This window comes from Myodes glareolus, chromosome 19 (genome assembly GCF_982192425.1).
Source record: "Myodes glareolus chromosome 19, mMyoGla1.1, whole genome shotgun sequence".
Taxonomy (NCBI): domain Eukaryota; kingdom Metazoa; phylum Chordata; class Mammalia; order Rodentia; family Cricetidae; genus Myodes; species Myodes glareolus.
Window position 1 is genome coordinate 23,772,351 of NC_142044.1, and position 17,109 is coordinate 23,789,459.

At 44.3% G+C, this 17,109-nt stretch overlaps 1 protein-coding gene and 1 long non-coding RNA gene across 4 annotated transcripts; both read left to right on the plus strand.

Moving 5' to 3' along the window:
- The first annotated feature begins 648 nt into the window (after positions 1-648).
- LOC125415190 (alpha-1B-glycoprotein-like) lies at positions 649-4,464 on the plus strand. Of its 3 annotated transcripts, none has more exons than XR_014998030.2 (7): positions 649-763; positions 841-891; positions 1,541-1,873; positions 2,043-2,336; positions 2,795-3,091; positions 4,026-4,174; positions 4,315-4,464. XR_014998030.2 is itself a non-coding variant. In XM_048457357.3 (7 exons), the coding sequence occupies exons 1-7, from the start codon at positions 730-732 to the stop codon at positions 4,320-4,322; spliced, it is 1,305 nt and encodes a 434-aa protein (XP_048313314.3). In that variant the 5' UTR covers positions 649-729; the 3' UTR covers positions 4,323-4,464. The 3 variants fall into 3 exon arrangements, 2 of the variants coding, with proteins under 2 accessions (XP_048313314.3, XP_048313318.3); XM_048457357.3 differs by having other exon boundaries at positions 3,887-4,174; XM_048457361.3 differs by lacking the exon at positions 4,026-4,174.
- A 3,243-nt stretch (positions 4,465-7,707) lies between these two features.
- Positions 7,708-15,318, plus strand: LOC148118914 (uncharacterized). Its single transcript, XR_015735602.1, has 2 exons — positions 7,708-11,548; positions 12,589-15,318. It is a non-coding gene; the product is annotated as an uncharacterized LOC148118914 (long non-coding RNA).
- The last annotated feature ends 1,791 nt before the right edge of the window (positions 15,319-17,109 follow it).

Below are 17,109 nucleotides of genomic sequence, written 5' to 3' on the forward strand. Positions count from 1 at the left end.
TTTTTAAAGATAATGTTTATTTTATTCATTTTAATTCATTGGGCTCTCAGCCTTTGTTGTTTTCATAGACCCTAGTGTATGAACAGTTTGAGAGATTGTGGAAGTCAAACTCCCATGTCATCCATGAGATAAACTATTCTTTCTTTGCTGGAAAGGCAGTGGGAACTGAGAGAGAGAGAGAGAGGAAATGCCGACATCCCCTTCCTGCTGTTCCCAAAGGGAGAGAAATTCTCACTGAAGGAGCCACGGGAATGGGAGGAGGAACGCACAGGGTGACTGTGACCCCCAATACTTTAAACGATCGAGGACAATTTCTGGATACCAAAATGGGTTTATGTATTCCTGGGTTTTGTTTTGTTTCTTGCTCTTTTTTAAATAGGGTCTGGCTCACAATGTAGCCCACACTGGCCTAGACTGACGGATTCTCTTACATTAAGAAAATATATGGTCTTTTTTTGAGTCTAAAATTCTGTTTTGCTTTGTGTGTGTGTTTTTTTTTTAATCTGAAGAAGAGAAGACTTTTTTACTGTTATTATCCATTAGGCTTGAAACTTTACACATTATTATTGATTAGCAGTGTTGCTGAATCCTCCTTGTCCCCATGCCAAGCAGCTGAATCTCTGTCCCTACTTTCCAGGAAGGGCAAACAAAGTGCAAGGTCAGGCCTGCAGATTAAATCGCCGCTGCAGGTGCTCCCTGCAGACACTCCAGCTGGACTGAGACCCAACCATGTCTCTGCTGGCAGCTGTGCTGCTGCTCTGGGGTAAGACGTCCTGGGGCCCGGGACCTCTGGGGCAGGTGTGGTATGGACGCAAACTCACAGACTCTGTTCCATTGTAGGTCCAGCAACAGATGCAGCCCCCAGCGTGTTGAAGGATAACACAGGAAACAGTGAGCATGGGTTGTGGGAAACCCCTTTCCTAACAGCAGCAAGCTAACCCTGGCTCCTTTGCACTCCAGGCACCACCAGTTAACCTAGCCTATGGGCAGACACTGGGTCCCTGCTAGAAATCTGGGCAAACCTGTCTCTGACTTGGAAGGACGTGAGGCTACCAAAATCCTCCAACTGCTCAGAAATGGGATGTCCCAGTAGCTTGCCCATGTTGACCTACCTCCCATGCAGACCCACTCCCACTGGGAGCAATTACAAGTGACAATAGGGACCTCTACCAAATTCAGTAAGGCTTGGAAACCTTTGGTGGATGGATAGAGATGAGCAATCTCATAGAGGTGACAGGGACAGATAGACAGGACCTTAATGAGGTAAGAAGACAGTGGGAAGGGGTAGATGGAGGAGCCTCCATCCATGCTTGCTCATCTGTTAAGTGGGAATGTTTATGCTGTCCTCAGAAGCTTATGAGTAAGTCCTATGGAGTGCTGGGGACAGGTGTGGCACAGAGTAGTGTTCTGCTCCCTGTCTCCAGCTTTCACCCCCACTCCATCCCTGCCTCCCTTCTATTTTCTGAGTCTGGAATTCATACTCTTGCTTCTTCTAGAGTGAGCCAGAAGTACTCACTGACCCTGCCCTCCCCCTCCACAGAGCCCTTGCCCAGACCCTGGCTTTCTGTTGAGCCAGTGTCCTGGATCACACCTGGCCTGAGTACATTCCTGGTGTGCCAGGCGCCACTGCCAGATGTAACCTTCCTGCTGAAGCGGGAAGGAGATGTTGGTTTCCCGGAAGTAGCTGAAACCGATGGTTTCCTGGAACTAGCTGCACCCGATGGTTTCCTGGAAACAGCTGAAGCCAGGAAAGGTGACAAGGAACTGGCCACTTTCCTAGTCCACAAACCTGGCACCTATAGCTGCAGCTACCTAATTCACACATCAGCTGTGCCCTCTGCGCCCAGTGATACTGTGACTATCAAGGAATATGGTGAGTGCTCGATCCCAACACTGAAAAGCTGGGTAGAAAGACCTGATGCATCATGTCCGAAGAAAAGCTGTCCCTGGGGGTTTGGGGTCAGACAGAGGACAGTTCTTCGTGGGACCCTACAAAACCGAGTGCCCTAGATTCCTGCCTCAGGACCTTCCCTGCTTTGCAGTCATACCGCCTCCACCGGTGCTGACCTCTTCCGGAAGTTTCACGGTGATCCTACTTATGAAGGTCCACAGGACCCTTGTCTGTGAGGCTCCACTGATGGATGTTGAATTCCAGCTGAGGCAGGGCGAGCACAAGCTGAACCTCCCCTCCATCAGCACCAGCCCAGAGCAGATCAAGTTCTATCTGAAACGATCGGATCTGGGGGACCAGAGCCCATTCACCTGTCGCTACCGTCTACACAGCAATACAGCTTGGTCCAATGACAGTGAGCCCGTAGAGCTAATGTGGAGTGATGGTGAGCCTCACGGGGGGACTGCAGATCCAGAGCAGGGGGTAAGGAGAGAGGGGTGTCAGAAGCAAGCAGGATAGGTACCTCAAGGCAGAATCCCCAAACCAGAACAAATTTATCCAGTTAGCCTCATTTTCCCAAGCCTCAAACAGGACAAATAATACAGCAACCTTGAGATCTGCAAAGAACTGGAACACCACAAAAGTCAGGCTCAGACCTTGATGGGATGCCTCTTGTCAGAGTATCCTAGAAAGAATTCAACTGCACGCCCAGGGTTTGCCAAAGCTAAGAGCCTGAGGCAGTGGCACAGTATTAAGTATGGTCCTGGCTGTCTTTCAGAAGCAGACAAGAAAGCAGGATGGGAGGTCACTTTAGGCATAAGACTCAGCCACATCACAGGCTGGACCACATATGGGTCCCTTGCTGTGCCTTCAAACTGGGCCAATGTGTCTGATCCTCTACAGAGACACTGCCGGCCCCGGAGCTCACTGCCGAGCCATCGAATCAGACCATTGAACCTGATTCCATGGTGCAGTTTCGATGTACCGCCCCTAAGGCTGGCCTGCGCTTCGGCCTGCACCGTGAAGACCCGGACGAGAGCATCCTGCTGCAGACGCTGAAGACAGCTGGCAACGAGGCTGTCTTTCAGCTGCACAACGTCTCAGCAGAAGACACTGCAGATTACAGCTGCATCTACGTGGAACTAGCCCCGCCCTTCTCAGGATCCGCTCCCAGCGAGTTCGTGGAGCTGACTGTGGATGGTGAGCTGAGCATAGCCACGTGGGTAGGAAGTCCCATGGGGTGCTCCGATAAGGGATCGGATTCCTGGACTGTGGTCCTGTGAGGGGCCATTCTTTCTATGCTGTGCCTTAATGAGGCTTTGGACTTTGAAGTCCTTGAAGTTACCTCTCTCAGATAAGGCATGGAACTCTGGTCTTTCTTCCTCTCCCCCTCCCCCCGGCCCCCGAGTTGGAACTAGAAGTGGGCAGGCGAAATCGTGTTCAAGAGGGTTAGGGTCTGAGCTGCTCCTGTTCAGATACACCCTGCTCTCTTTAGTTTCCTTGTGCTGCAAGTATGTCAGCTTCACTCAGTAGCAGCCACTGCCTGTTCTGACCTGGGGCTGTCCCTACGGTTTGAGCTAATGTGTAATTTTCCAGAGCCCTGGAGGCCCTGGGGTCTATTTGTTCCTCTGATTTCCTCATTGAGGTCTCCTTGGGTCAGAGGTCAGACAGGCAGAGAGACCACACAGAGTTTCCAGTCAGGCTTAAGTTTGACCCCAGACCTTTGAACTGTGCTTCTGCCTGAGCAGAATCCTGAAGGTTTCTTCACCTATCTGGGGAGTCAGTTAAGCCCTGGGGTAGGCTAAAGCCTGGCAGATCTCATAGCGCTTGTGATGCTGGAAGAGATACAAATGGGTAGCAAAGGAGCGAGGCAACAGAGAGAGCTGCCTGACCCAAAGTGGGCAGTGCAAACAAAGTAGCTAAAGTAAAGTCACCATGGGGCCAGGCAAGAAATGTTCAAACTGAGTATCTTCCCTCACACCCACCCCCAACCAGGGCCACCACCACCACCAAAGCTCCAGGCACTATGGACAGGTAAAGTACTTGCTGGCAGTGATGTTGTTCTACGCTGCCAGAGCAAGGTGCCTGGGGTCATCATGGAGCTGCTGCGTGGTGGCAAAATTGTCCCCTACAGGATACACAGAGTCACAAGCTCCTGGAGTGACCTGGGGCTACCCTTAGTGGGTCCCCGACATACAGGGAACTACACCTGCCGCTATACCTCCTGGGATCCTGATCCCTTCCACTCAGAACCCAGCAACCCTGTGGAGCTCATAGTAGAAGGTATGACTTCCAGGGAGCTGAGGTTGGATTTTGCCTCGTCGTCTTGGCTGTGCTAGGCACTGGTTAACTGTGTAATCCAAGCTAGTATGCAAAGTCCCTGTGGCAATGTGCTGCATCAATTCATCCATTTCTTTGTCTAGGAAGGTGATGTAGCTGCAGACACAGGACACAATGGTATTCTTGGAAAGAGGTGAAGATGGGCAGAACTCCTATGCTTCCTTCCCACTGCAAGACGCATTTCCCTCAATCACCCTGTACTTATTAAAGGTTAAGCAAGAGTTTACTTAAAATGTGTGTCTTCCACTTGTGGGTCCAATGTGCCTGGGGAGAGGGCTGTTATTCTAGGCCTGGTGTAGTCAGAGGCTGCTTGTTCATTTTTCAGCTGCCTAGACCCAAAATAATCAGTTGAAACTATATTAATTAAATTACGACTTGGCCAATCACTTAAGCGTATTGCTGGGTAGCTCTTATATCTTAAATTAACCAATTTCTATAATTTGTGTATCACCACATGACTATGATTTACCAGACAAAGTTCTGGCATCTGTCTCCTCCAGCGGCTACATGGTGTCTCTCTGACTTTGCCTTCTTTCCTGCTGGAATTCCCACCTTGCTCTATTCTGCTAAGCCACTGGCCAAAACAGCTTTATTCATTAATCAATGAAAGCAACACACATACAGAAAGACTTCCCATACCATTTCCCCTTTTCTGTTTAAATAAAAGAAAGATTTTTAACTCTGACATAATACAATTTCATATAACAAAACAGGTATCAAGCAAGAATTACAGTTATAATACTTTATCTTTTATCATAACTAGGGAAAACTATAATTATAACTATCTATTCAACTCCTTCAAAGACCCCAGAAGGATATAATATTACCTAAATAAGCAGGAAGTGCATTGTTAGCAACTTCCAAAACTCAAGAATTGACAGAGACATCTCACTGCATGGACAGTAACCCAAAGTTCTTCTGTATCATTGGGGCATTCATCTTCAGCCTACAGGTCCATAATATCCAGCAAACTTTTCCATGAAGCAAGAAATTTCAAAGACAGTTCCACCTATATTGGCAGTTTGTCAGTCACTTTTTTCTGTTTCCTGCAGAATGTCTGGCAGACTCTTTCATGAAGCAGGAACATCACCTTTAAGCAAGTTCAGCAGTCATTTTTCTATGGGTCTTGCATACCCAGTTCATAAAGCATAACATCAAGTGTAGCATGAGGGCCAGCTTGTTGGGGTTTCTGTCCCGCCCGGTACCCCAACAGCCGGCAAATCCCAAACAGAAATTACACACAGGACTCCATAAGGTTATAAACTGATTGGCCCATTAGGTCAGGCTTCTTGTTAACTCTTATAACTTATGTTACCCCATTATCCTTATCTATGTTAGCACATGGCTCCGTACCTTTCTCAGCTGGGCAGGTTACATGCTGCCTCTTCAGTGGTCTGCACAGGAATGCTGAGGGAGCTCTGCTTCCAGAATACTCCCAGTCTCTTTGCTCCACCCCTACTTCCTGTCTGGCTTTCCCGCCTATACTGGCTGCCTGGCCAATCAGCGTTTTATTAAAATATGATTGACAGAATACAGATAATTCTCCTGCACCATTTCCCTCTTTTTTTTTTAAACAAAGAAAAATACCCATAGTCCATTTGTTGGGAATGTGGGCGTAGTATTTCAGGCTACTTCCTGCTGGTTGGGGGCGCTGATGATCTTATGGGGACCTAAAGAAAACTTAGAGTTATAATTCAAGTCCTGACTGGAGTATCCTGTGAGTCTCGATCATCTCAGGCGACAGTCTTGAATCTGTTTTGGATGTAGAATTTAGACATCTGGGCCATCTGTTCCTGTCAGAGATTTTTCAGGTGGCCTCCCTTGATCAAAACTGATTTTTCTTAATTCAGAATGAATCCATAGCCTCTCATTTTCTGTGGAAACAAAAGCAAAATCTCTTCTCCAAAGTAACATACCTTTTGACTTCAGTTTTGAAGCCAAGGTATTTTCAAAATGTCTATCTTGGATTAATTCTGCAGCATTTATAAACAAAAGTCTTTTAGCAGCTGTTTCTCCTTCCTCAGCATTCAAACAATTTAAAGAGAGCATAATAGCATACAGTATCAAGATTCTCTGTGTATTTTCCATCTTTATGCGGCTTTATTTCAACCTCTATTTCTTTTAATTTTACCTTTAACTTTTGGCTTTTTGAGACAGGTTCTCTGTATATATCTTTGTCCTGGAATAACTCTGTAGAGCAGGCCGTCCTTGAACTCACAGAGATCCGCCTGTCTCTGCCTCCCCAGTGCTGGGATTAAAGGTGTATGCTACCACACCTTGAACTCACAGAGATCTGTCTCTGCCTCCCAGGCATTGGGATTAAAGGCGTGTTCTACCACACCTTGAGGTCACAGAGGTCAATCTACCTCTGCCCCTTGAAGTCACAGAGGTCAATATGCCTCTGCCTCCCAGGCATTGGGATTAAAGGTGTGTACCATCACACCCAACTACTCTCTTTCTTTCCTTTTAACTTTAAGAACTTTAACTTTAAACCTGCATATATTTTTAACATACTGTAAACCATTTAGAGGTTTTCTTTCTCTTTGAATCTCTCTTTACTGTATATCTCTCTTTTTTGACCACATGAGCCTTTAATTTACAAAGCAATACGGAAAGCCGTGGCTTTGAAGGCTAGATCCTTAACTTTCCAGCCTCTACGGAGGTACTGGCTGTAGCCATTTTTGTTGCCACAACTCTATGGCGTTTCAAGGTCCTTGTTAGCAAGTAAGCTGGAGCATTCTGCTCACAGACCACACTTAGTAGGACTGCCTGTCTGAAAGAGTCAGAGATTGCCCTGACAGGACAGCCCAGAAAGCCTGCATTTTAAAACAGCGCAGCTTTTTTCCTGCTACTGCTGAAAACCCGAAAAGCATGCGTTCAGCTTTTCATCAACACCATTTAAGTGCTTCGCGGCAGGACCTCTTAAAAGAGCTGCAAGGTTTTGCAGCTAAAGCTGAGTCAGGAAGCCTCTCTTAGATGAGGGCACTTGCTTGCCTCTAGCAAGCAGAGCAGACCCGAGAAATTGCTGCTACCAAGAAACCATGCATAATGCTGTTATTTTGTTCTAGAATTACTTCCCAAGCTGTCTCAGGCTTTATGTGGATACAGTTGTCCACACGTTGGCGCCATTTGTAGCATGAGGGCCAGCTTGTTGGGGTTTCTGTCCCGCCCGGTACCCCAACAGCCGGCAAATCCCAAACAGAAATTACACACAGGACTCCATAAGGTTATAAACTGATTGGCCCATTAGGTCAGGCTTCTTGTTAACTCTTATAACTTATGTTACCCCATTATCCTTATCTATGTTAGCACATGGCTCCGTACCTTTCTCAGCTGGGCAGGTTACATGCTGCCTCTTCAGTGGTCTGCACAGGAATGCTGAGGGAGCTCTGCTTCCAGAATACTCCCAGTCTCTTTGCTCCACCCCTACTTCCTGTCTGGCTTTCCTGCCTATACTGCCTGCCTGGCCAATCAGCGTTTTATTAAAATATGATTGACAGAATACAGATAATTCTCCTGCACCAATCAAGTATCTAGGAAAGAGTAGTTTTTGCCCAAATGGCTAACCAACTCCACAAGGAGTCTCTTCGATGCCCATCTTCCTTTTGAAGTAATTAGTGCTGCCAGGATAGATGTGACTCATTGTCATAAAAAGTCCTAAGTTTTTAAAAGTTTAAATACCATATTCCATAGGTCTTTGAAAGGTTTGAAGATTATTTATCTAACTGAAATATATCGCTATATATCTAGAAAACCTAACATGACTACAAGTTTGACTATTATAGATGACTATATATCAACCTGTATTTCTTAAATATACATTACATTTTTAAATGAAGTGCACAGACACAATACCTTAATCAAGAGCAGAAATATATATATACGTCACAAAATTGATCATAAATTTTTATTAATAAACCAAGATTCATACCAATGCAAAGTATCCATATCTATAGCATATCCTCCTTTTAATGTAAATGAACATTTACCAACAATATTTAGGGATTTGGACATAGTTATTTTCAAACTGCTTACTGCTTTTGTTGGGTGAAGTAATTTTGGGGGTTTTCACAGAAATCTTTTGAGTGGTCTTGGTCCATCAAAGCACATTACCCTGGCAGGAATCCACAGGTTCTCCTTCTCTGTGGAAACAAAAGAAGAACCTCTTTTCCAAAGCAACATATTATTAGGCCCAAATTTTAAAGTCAAGATACCTTTAAAGTATATATGTTGGTTTAAATTAGCAGCCTGTACAATGAAATGTCTCTCTGTACTTAGCTCATTCATAGTAAAAAAATTTCAAAGAAAACACAATAATATACATAATCCAGACTCTGTATATAATCCATCTTTACAGTTTTTTTGTTGTTGTTGTTTTTGGTTTTTCGAGACAGGGTTTCTCTGTGTAACAGCCCTAGCTGTCCTGGAACTAGCTCTTGTAGGCCAAGATGGCCTCAAACTCGCAGAGATCTGCCTGTCTCTGCCTCCCGAGTGCTGGGATTAAAGGTGTGCATCACCACTGCCCGGCTTGTATATTCCATCTTTCTGTGGTTTATTTTTCTTTATCCCTTTAATCTATGACTGTCTGAACTTTGTCTCTTTAAAGACTTTTTTTTTAAAAAAAAAAGATTTACTTTATTTTAATAACTCTCTGTGCTCTTTATTTCTCTCCCCCTAGCCTTCATGCATTTTTTTTCAACACACTGTCAAAGGTTTGTTTTTGTCTGAATCTGTCTTTACTGCATATATGTAATTATTTTCTGATCAAGAGTGATTTTTTTTCTTTTTAAATGCTAAGCAGGCATGACTAGTACTAACTCCACTGTCCTGCCTGTTGGCTCGGCCCAGTCCAACATGGAGGCATGTTCAGCACCAGCTCTCCGAGCCATGCTCACAGCCCCATTTTCTGGCACAAAGCAGGTCTATGATGCCATTAAGCAAATTGCAGCACTCTGCTCACAAACACCATTTAAATGCTTGGTGGCTGGACCTCCCAAAAGAGTCAAAGCCATTTATGCTGATAAACCATGAAACCACTGTTCTTAAAGAAGTCACTGTTTATACTGCATCTCTCTCAAAGGAACCATGGAACCCCTGCTTACCACGTGCAAACAGAGCTCATCTGAAAAAAAATGTGAATAAACTTTTTGTGTGTGTGTGTGTGTGTGTGTGTGTGTGTGTGTATCTAGAATTCCTTTGCAAGCTCTATCAGTTTTTCTGTGGATATGTTAGTGTGCCAATCTGTAGTCTGAGGCTGCTTGCTCATTTTCCAGTGGTCCAGACCTAAAATAATCACTCAGAAACTATATTAATTATATTACTACTTGACCAATCACTTAAGTGTATTGTTGGCTAGCTCTTATATCTTAAATTAACCCATTTCTATTAATCTGTGTATCGCCACATGGCTGTGGTTTATCCGGCAAAGTTCTGGCATCTGTCTCTTCCAGCGGCTACATGATGTCTCCCTGGCATCTGGCATCTCCCTGGTGTCTTCCTGACTCCATCCTCTTTCCTCCACTATCTGCATGGAATTCCTTTCTTTGTTCTGCTCAGCCACTTAATGAAACAACTTTATTCATTAACCAACAAAAGCAACACTTGTATAGAAGGATTTCCCACACCAGCCTGGAATTCAGTGTCCTTAAAAGGAGTAGGCTCCGAATTGGATCCTAAGGGCACAAAGGTGGGAGCCTGGCCCTGATTGCACATTTCTAAAGATCTCTTTCTCTTTCTCCTTTGTCTGGCTGCCTCTTACTTTCCAGGCACTCTGCCCACTTCTAGCAGATATGTACATGCAACTTGGAGTGCTGGTCATGCCTATCTTAGCTTGGAAGGGTCTAGCCCCACCCTGGCAGTAGGTTAGAAAAATGATACATTAAAGACTTTTGGCTGTGTTTTCATTTTTTACAAAAAAGCGCTGATGGGTGTCATCGGAGTGTGTCCAAATCAATGCATTATCTGAAGGGACTCAGCTAGAACAAACCAAAACAACAAAACATCTTCAGAGCTGAGCCAATCTTTTGTTCCCTTCAAGCCTCAGTGGAGCCTGAGACTAAAGCCTGAAGGACTGATCCCTGAAGCAGAAGTGGCCCTCAGCTCAAAACTACCCGGCCCCTGCCTTGTATCCCAGCAGTCCTTGCTGCTTCTGGTTCCCAGGATAACCTCAGAAACACTCCACGCCTCCCTGTGCCCCCTGCTCCTTCAGTGCCTTTGTTCAGAGGGCTCATCCTTCTCCCTTCACCTCTCACATGCATACTAAAATACTGGCTCATGCTTCAAAGCCGAAGGATCGTTCCATTATTTATTTTTTTACAAGTTTTAATTGGAAGTTCAGGAGCATAATTCAGTGGCCAATTTGGTTAGTGGAGACACCAAAGATGAACAAGACATAGTTCCTGTTCTTAAACAATATTCAGTCTAAGGCTAGATGAATGGTTTAGTGAGTAAAAGCTTTTAACCCACAAGCAAGACCATTTCAGTTGACACTCAGAGACCATAATGAAACGGATAACTGGGAAGGATGTGGTGGCAGGCATCTGTAACCCCAATGTTCCTACAGTGAGATGGAGGGGAGACAGGAGAAAAGAACACCTCCAGGCTTGGAGGACAGAGTGATCTAAAGGAAGAGACATTCTGTCTTGACAGAAGAGGTTGAAAGAATAAACTTCCCACAACCATCTTCTGATCTGTCTGAACACAATCATGTACACACCTGTGCTCACATATACACATATAATAGTAAATCAATGGTTTAGTTATGTGCAGTAAGACACACTCATAGCCAGACATGCAGTGCAAGAATTTTAGTGAACTCACAGTGTTGTGTATAGACCTCCATCTTGAACTCCTTGAGAACATCATAATAGGTCACACAGGCTCTCTGGGGTTGTTGGCCTCTGACATAGCCTGAGATGTGAAGGAGAAGACAGGAATTCTAGGGGATAGCAACCGTTTCACCTAATATCATTATTCCCAATTTAGAGCTGAGCAAACACTGAGTGAGTGTCCCCAAATGCTGAGTTAACAAACAGCAGAGCTGTTTCCTATCCCAATGCACAGCCTAAGGCAGTCTCTAACTCATTAACTCAGCCTGGCTTTAACTTATCCTGGGAATCCAGGCACAAAGGATCCAGGGGGATGACCTTTTTGATTTGTCTTGAGACAGATATCACTATACATCGCAAGCTAGCTTTGGACTCCTGATCTTCCTAATCCTCCTGCCTCAGCATCCAAACTACTGTGAATGCAGTCATATGTCACTGTGCTCAGTCCTACTGTGAAGACAAAAGAAGCAGAAGGAACACAGCAGAACAGGTATGGGCTGTTCTACACAGGGTCACACCCTAAGCACAGAGAAGGTTTGTGGTGGAAGCCAGTTAGTGTGGGACTGGGAACACCCTGATGGGATGAACTTTACCTTAAAGCAGGGGTTCCATGGTGTTCATGGAGCGCATGTGTGTGATAGGAGATGAGCATCCATGCTTTGAAAGTGGAACAAATTGGAGATGACTTCTGAACTGTTTGGTCAGTAGGGGAGTGTTTTTTATTTTTATTTTTATTTTTGAAAACATAATGTGGGTCTTCTCTTCTATACAATGGTGACAACTTGATTTACATATTATAGAACTGTGATAAAAGTCAAATTAAGTAATAACAAGTGAGAGAGTACCAAATCCATTTCCTGATACACCACATTAGCTGAATTCTCATGAACTTTTCCTATGTCTTGCAAAGATTTTCTACCCTGCTAATGAGGTGGATCTGGGCCCATTCATTTCCCCTGCCACAGATCAGGCAAGAGTCTGAGACCCTTCTCCATATATCAGGAGAGACCCTGGTCACAACCTTGTCATGGAGTGGCTTGGGACAGATCCCCAGGGCACTGAGCAGAGCTTGTTAGAGACAAAACAGGAGAAATGGGGTTCATCCTTAGCCATGGACCAAGGGAGCAAGGATCCACTCAACCCCCGAAGAAAGGAACAGTTAATTGTATCATTAATAATACTTAGCATAGTCCCACTGCTTTCTCAAGCTAATTAATTTTGCTCCAAATCCTGTAAAGCAAATGACTGGGTGTGTCAGAGAAGAGCTCTGTTTCTGAATTCGGTATGTGAAGAAGCACGGTCTCCACAATGTCTGATGAAGAGAAAAGCTGTATCTCTGCTTCCTAGAGCCAAGTTACACTAGACAAAAAGAGGCCATTAGGCACTGGTGGATATTCACCCCTTCACCAAGTCTGTCTTCATATAAGTACAATTACCCAAGGAAATAACAACACAAGAAATCCCATTTTGTCATTTTTATTCTAACAATGTCCCAAGAGACAGTACCAAGAAATCATATTTTCTTTTCAGCTGGTATGATGGTGGAAATCGGTTTTATTCTGGAACTTAGTGTTAAGCCCTTGTGCCACGACAGGACTCACAGTTAACTGCTCAACTCCACAGCCCTTTACTCCGTGTGTTTTGCCAACAACAATCTGAGGATACTAAGGAAACACACTTCCTGTACTTACATATCAGCAGACTTTCAACTATGAGAGACTAGAAGAGACAGATCAAGTACAAAATAAGGGTAAATCCTCCGAGCACAAAACCAAACCAAAACAAAATCACATACATGAACCTCGTTCCTGGAAAAGCCATATTAAACCGTTTGGAAAGATGGCGAGATGGAGCAACATCACTGGGAGACTGAAACTTCATCCTCCAGGCATGATGTGACCACTGCTGCTTGAAATCACAGCCGAGCTTGAAATCTGCTCTCCAAGCATCAGATGATCAGGCCTATAACATAATACTGGATGACAGGAGTCATCTGCCCCTCGGCGGAGAGTCCAGTGAGCATGGGCAGTACTAGCGTTAGAGACGATGGGAGGTGGAGTTGGAACTCTAGTGAAAGCGCACCTTTGGTGAGTTGTCACCAGTCCCAGTGTGGAGTTTTCCAATGACACAGTTCTCGTTAAGTCGCCCATGGACCTATAAGTACCCCTCACCCACGCTCCTTTTCATAACTCCACACACTCATTGGTTCAAGAACTAGATTTGGATATTCAAAAAGTAATCTCAAAAGTTCCGGCTCCTGCTGTAGAGGCAGCCATGACACTGTCAAAGGGGTTTCACAACTTCCTCTCTGAAATACAGAAAAATATCTGACATAACTTTCAGAAGAGTGTGACCCTGTCACAAAATCCTGGCAGGAAGAGGCACGTCTTTTGAGAAGGCACAGCCATGCTCCTAATGCAGACTTTCAGTCACATGACACACATTTCTCTAAGGAATGGAACTGACCTCGGTCTCTTTATTGGAAAATGTCCTCTGCAGAGGTCCTCAACCATAGTAACATTGTGTGGAGACAATCTCCTTATGACACCCATGTCCTACATTCTCTCTTTAAACAGCAAGTATCTGACGTGTAGCTTGTCGGATGTGGCTTGTAGTTGTAGGCTGGGGAGGTTTCTGGTGTGTCTATAATGTGCTGCTGCATATATGAAATTTGTATGTGGTCCGTGAAAAGTGCAGTGGACATAAGAAAACTCAGTTCTGTGTCTCTGCTCCCAAAAATGTGATTGATGATCTTTGTTTCAGTCTTAATGAAGGAAGATAAGTGCACTATTTATTTATTCATAAGTATTAGTCAAGCATCACTACAGGATAGCAAGCACACTCTATGCTTTGGGAGTCAATCGACAACATAACATTATACTTTTTCCCTGGTGGTATAATTATAAATGAGGCTGTCCTATCCAATCACCAATGCTCAATCTTTGGAATCATCCCAGAAGTTTCTTCCTTCTTCAGTTCTATACATCAGTTATTCTAGATCTAGAATCAGTTATTCTAGATCAGTTATTGTAGCTCTATCTACAGAACTTCTTCATCCCTGTTTGTTGGACCGATAAAGCTTTCTAGGATCACCCTGTCTCTCATATAATCATGCATGCTCCTTTTCTCCCTTGATCCTCACTGAGTTTCCTCAAACAAACCTAATTCAAGTACCACCCTGTTACACGGTCTTCCCTGATTTCTGGGAATCATTACAGTAACGATGGCTAATGTCGGCTACTTCCTATGTGTCGGTGACTGTCCTAATGGCTTCACTAACTTGATTCATCAGGTGAGTTTCATAACGAGCTTCACTGCGGTCATTCATTATCTCTTAGCGGACAGCTTTGCTCCTGCCCACCAACGTTCTCCATAATACCATACAGGTGTATGACGGCCTGCGAGCTGCGCTTCCCAAACTGCTGTGTCAACTGCCTTCCCTGAGGCTTGGTGTAGAAGTCCAAGAAATGAGCCATGAGTTTCTTCTTCCGGTGCCTTTGCCAGTGGTAGGAGTTGAAGCAGATTCTCTAGTGTATGTTACTGTAGTGATCACCGGAGAGCAGCAACCACAGCATCCTCCGGGAGTTCAGTAACAGAAACCTACCATGGCTCTCCTAAATACTGAGCCACACTCGCTGACTGAGATTGGCTCCCTTCTCCCCCTCACTTCTGTATCTCTACCAAAGCGTTGCCACAATTTCTCACCATCAAGTGTCTCTTTGCTGGAAATATATGCAGGGCGTCTTACTTTCTTCACTAGGCACCGGTACCTCATTTAAGGCACAGAGAGGTGAAGTAGTGTGTTCCAAAGTAGCCAGGCAGTAACCTAAAGTCCCAGTTTAAAAAGAGGCAAAACCCAGATGGAAACCAAGCCAGGCCCTCTAAGCACATTGTGAGAAGACTCAGTTGCTGTTTTTCTCTCTCCACCTACATCCCACAGTTGAATGGAAGGGGGGCCTCCCAAAGGAGATTGCTACGTGACTGAGATTGCTAATAAGTGAATGGGTATACATCACTCACACAAGCTCCATGTAAACCCCCACTGTGATCTTTGGCTGTAGTGAATGTTGGGTCAGTGAGTGAATGCATAATGATCAAATGAAGATGCTCCAAGTCTGGAGCAAATCAAGTTGCTCTCAGACCCAGAACCTGACTGTGCCTAAGAAACCGAATACTCCCATCCATTATATAGTATAAACAGCCCATAAGCACATATTTGTTAAACAAATAAATCACAAAAGCAATCAAATGGGCAATCAATCACACAACTGTGTGATGGTGTTGACAATTCCAGTTTATTGACAAACAGTTTTCCGGGAATAAGGTGCAAAAGCAAACCATTGCATTTTCTTAAAACAACAATGAATAGGGCCTCTAACAGAACAGTCAGTGAATAATTAGACATTAATGTCTCTAACTTGAAAAAAAATATAATTCATTCACTCTCAGGGGAGCTCCTGTGAGAACAGGGAAAACAATGTGTCACAGATTCTAACCTATTTATAACCTGGGACCACAAATGATCTGTTGCTAAAAGAGAAAAAATCCATTAATCTCCCAACACAGGGAGTAATTTTATATTTTGAATAAAAACGAAATAAGCAACATTAAGGCGGGAAATGAATCAGATATGCAGTAATTAGTTGGAAAGAGCCAGATTTTGCCGCCTAACTCTCCCTGCAACTCCAGCCTCATCCATCAAAGTAAAGTGCATCGGATGACGTGGGGATTTTCCATTCTCTTTTCAGACTGAATTAGCCAGTTGATGTGAATGGTAATTTGACAGGACGCTGGAAGGGAACACATGGGTGATAGGATTATAGCAGAAGTGGAGAAAATGCCTAGTAAAGTTTGGCGATGCCCCTGCTCTGTGCTTATAACCCCTTCCCTTGTGCAGTAGCCCTTCATTCATTCATTCCATTTCCCTTCCCTTGTGTTGTAGCTCTTCATTCATTCATTCCATTCTCCCTTCCCTTGTGTTGTAGCCCTTCATTCATTCATGCCATTCTTTTCTCTCTGGGAGATCTTGAGAAGCTATAATTTCTCTCACTAGAATCTGAGAAGGATTATGTGCATTTTCTAATCCATCTTTACAGACTTCAAAAGCTCAGGCCATGACAGTGACTGATTTGTTTATGTTGGTCCAATACAATCAACTGAAGCTCCAGGACCAAGCTGCTGGGCACCTGTTCCCAGCCCTGTGTCACACAGCTCAACAATGATAGAAGTACAGGCAGAGATGGCAAAGCAGTTCCTTGCTGAAAGCAGTCTTGATCTCCAGAGCCCTTTCTGGGTGGGAGCCCTCCTGTATATTCATGATGTAGAAGACTGGGTCTTCCTTTCTCAGGCTCCACATTCTGCATGCTGTTCAGACAATCCACCTCCAATCACATGTCCTCCTGGACTCTTGTCCACACAGGCAGCCTTTGCTCTGCCTTCTCCTGCTAACACTTTCTCCCTTCCTCACTTTGGCACATCCTGATAAGAGAAGATTTTTCTAGAATAGCTCAGTAACTGGTTCAGTGGTAGTAGAGGTAGAACAAGCCCTTCAGTTGTACTTATGTGCCTAGAACAGCTCCCTTGCCTAGTACGCAGGGAGATCTGTGAGCTAGCTGCAGGTGAGCAGAGAGAAATAAAACATACTAGATGCTTCTACTCCATGAACAGCAAAAGAAAGCATTAAAAACAAAAACCCAGTGATGAGTTTGAAACAGAAAAGTAAGAGATGATATTAGTACTTAATGTACATTATATTATGTTCTAGCGCATAAATTTGAATATTTTGATTATGTTGGTGTTTCAACCCAGGGTCTTTGTGGACTTCACTTTGGAGTTACAGCCCCAGCTCTATACAAGTCTTTTCTATTACATTTTGTGTTTGGAGATATATATTTTTAAGAAAAACAACGCATAATTGCTATTTTTAATAGAAAGTAATACACATAAAGAATTGCCCTGCCTACCTGAGAAATGTTTAAGAAATTCTGTCCAAGTGTTCTCTATGAACATGGAAACACTGCACTGTTGAGCAGGGCCTGTCACCCCAGGTTT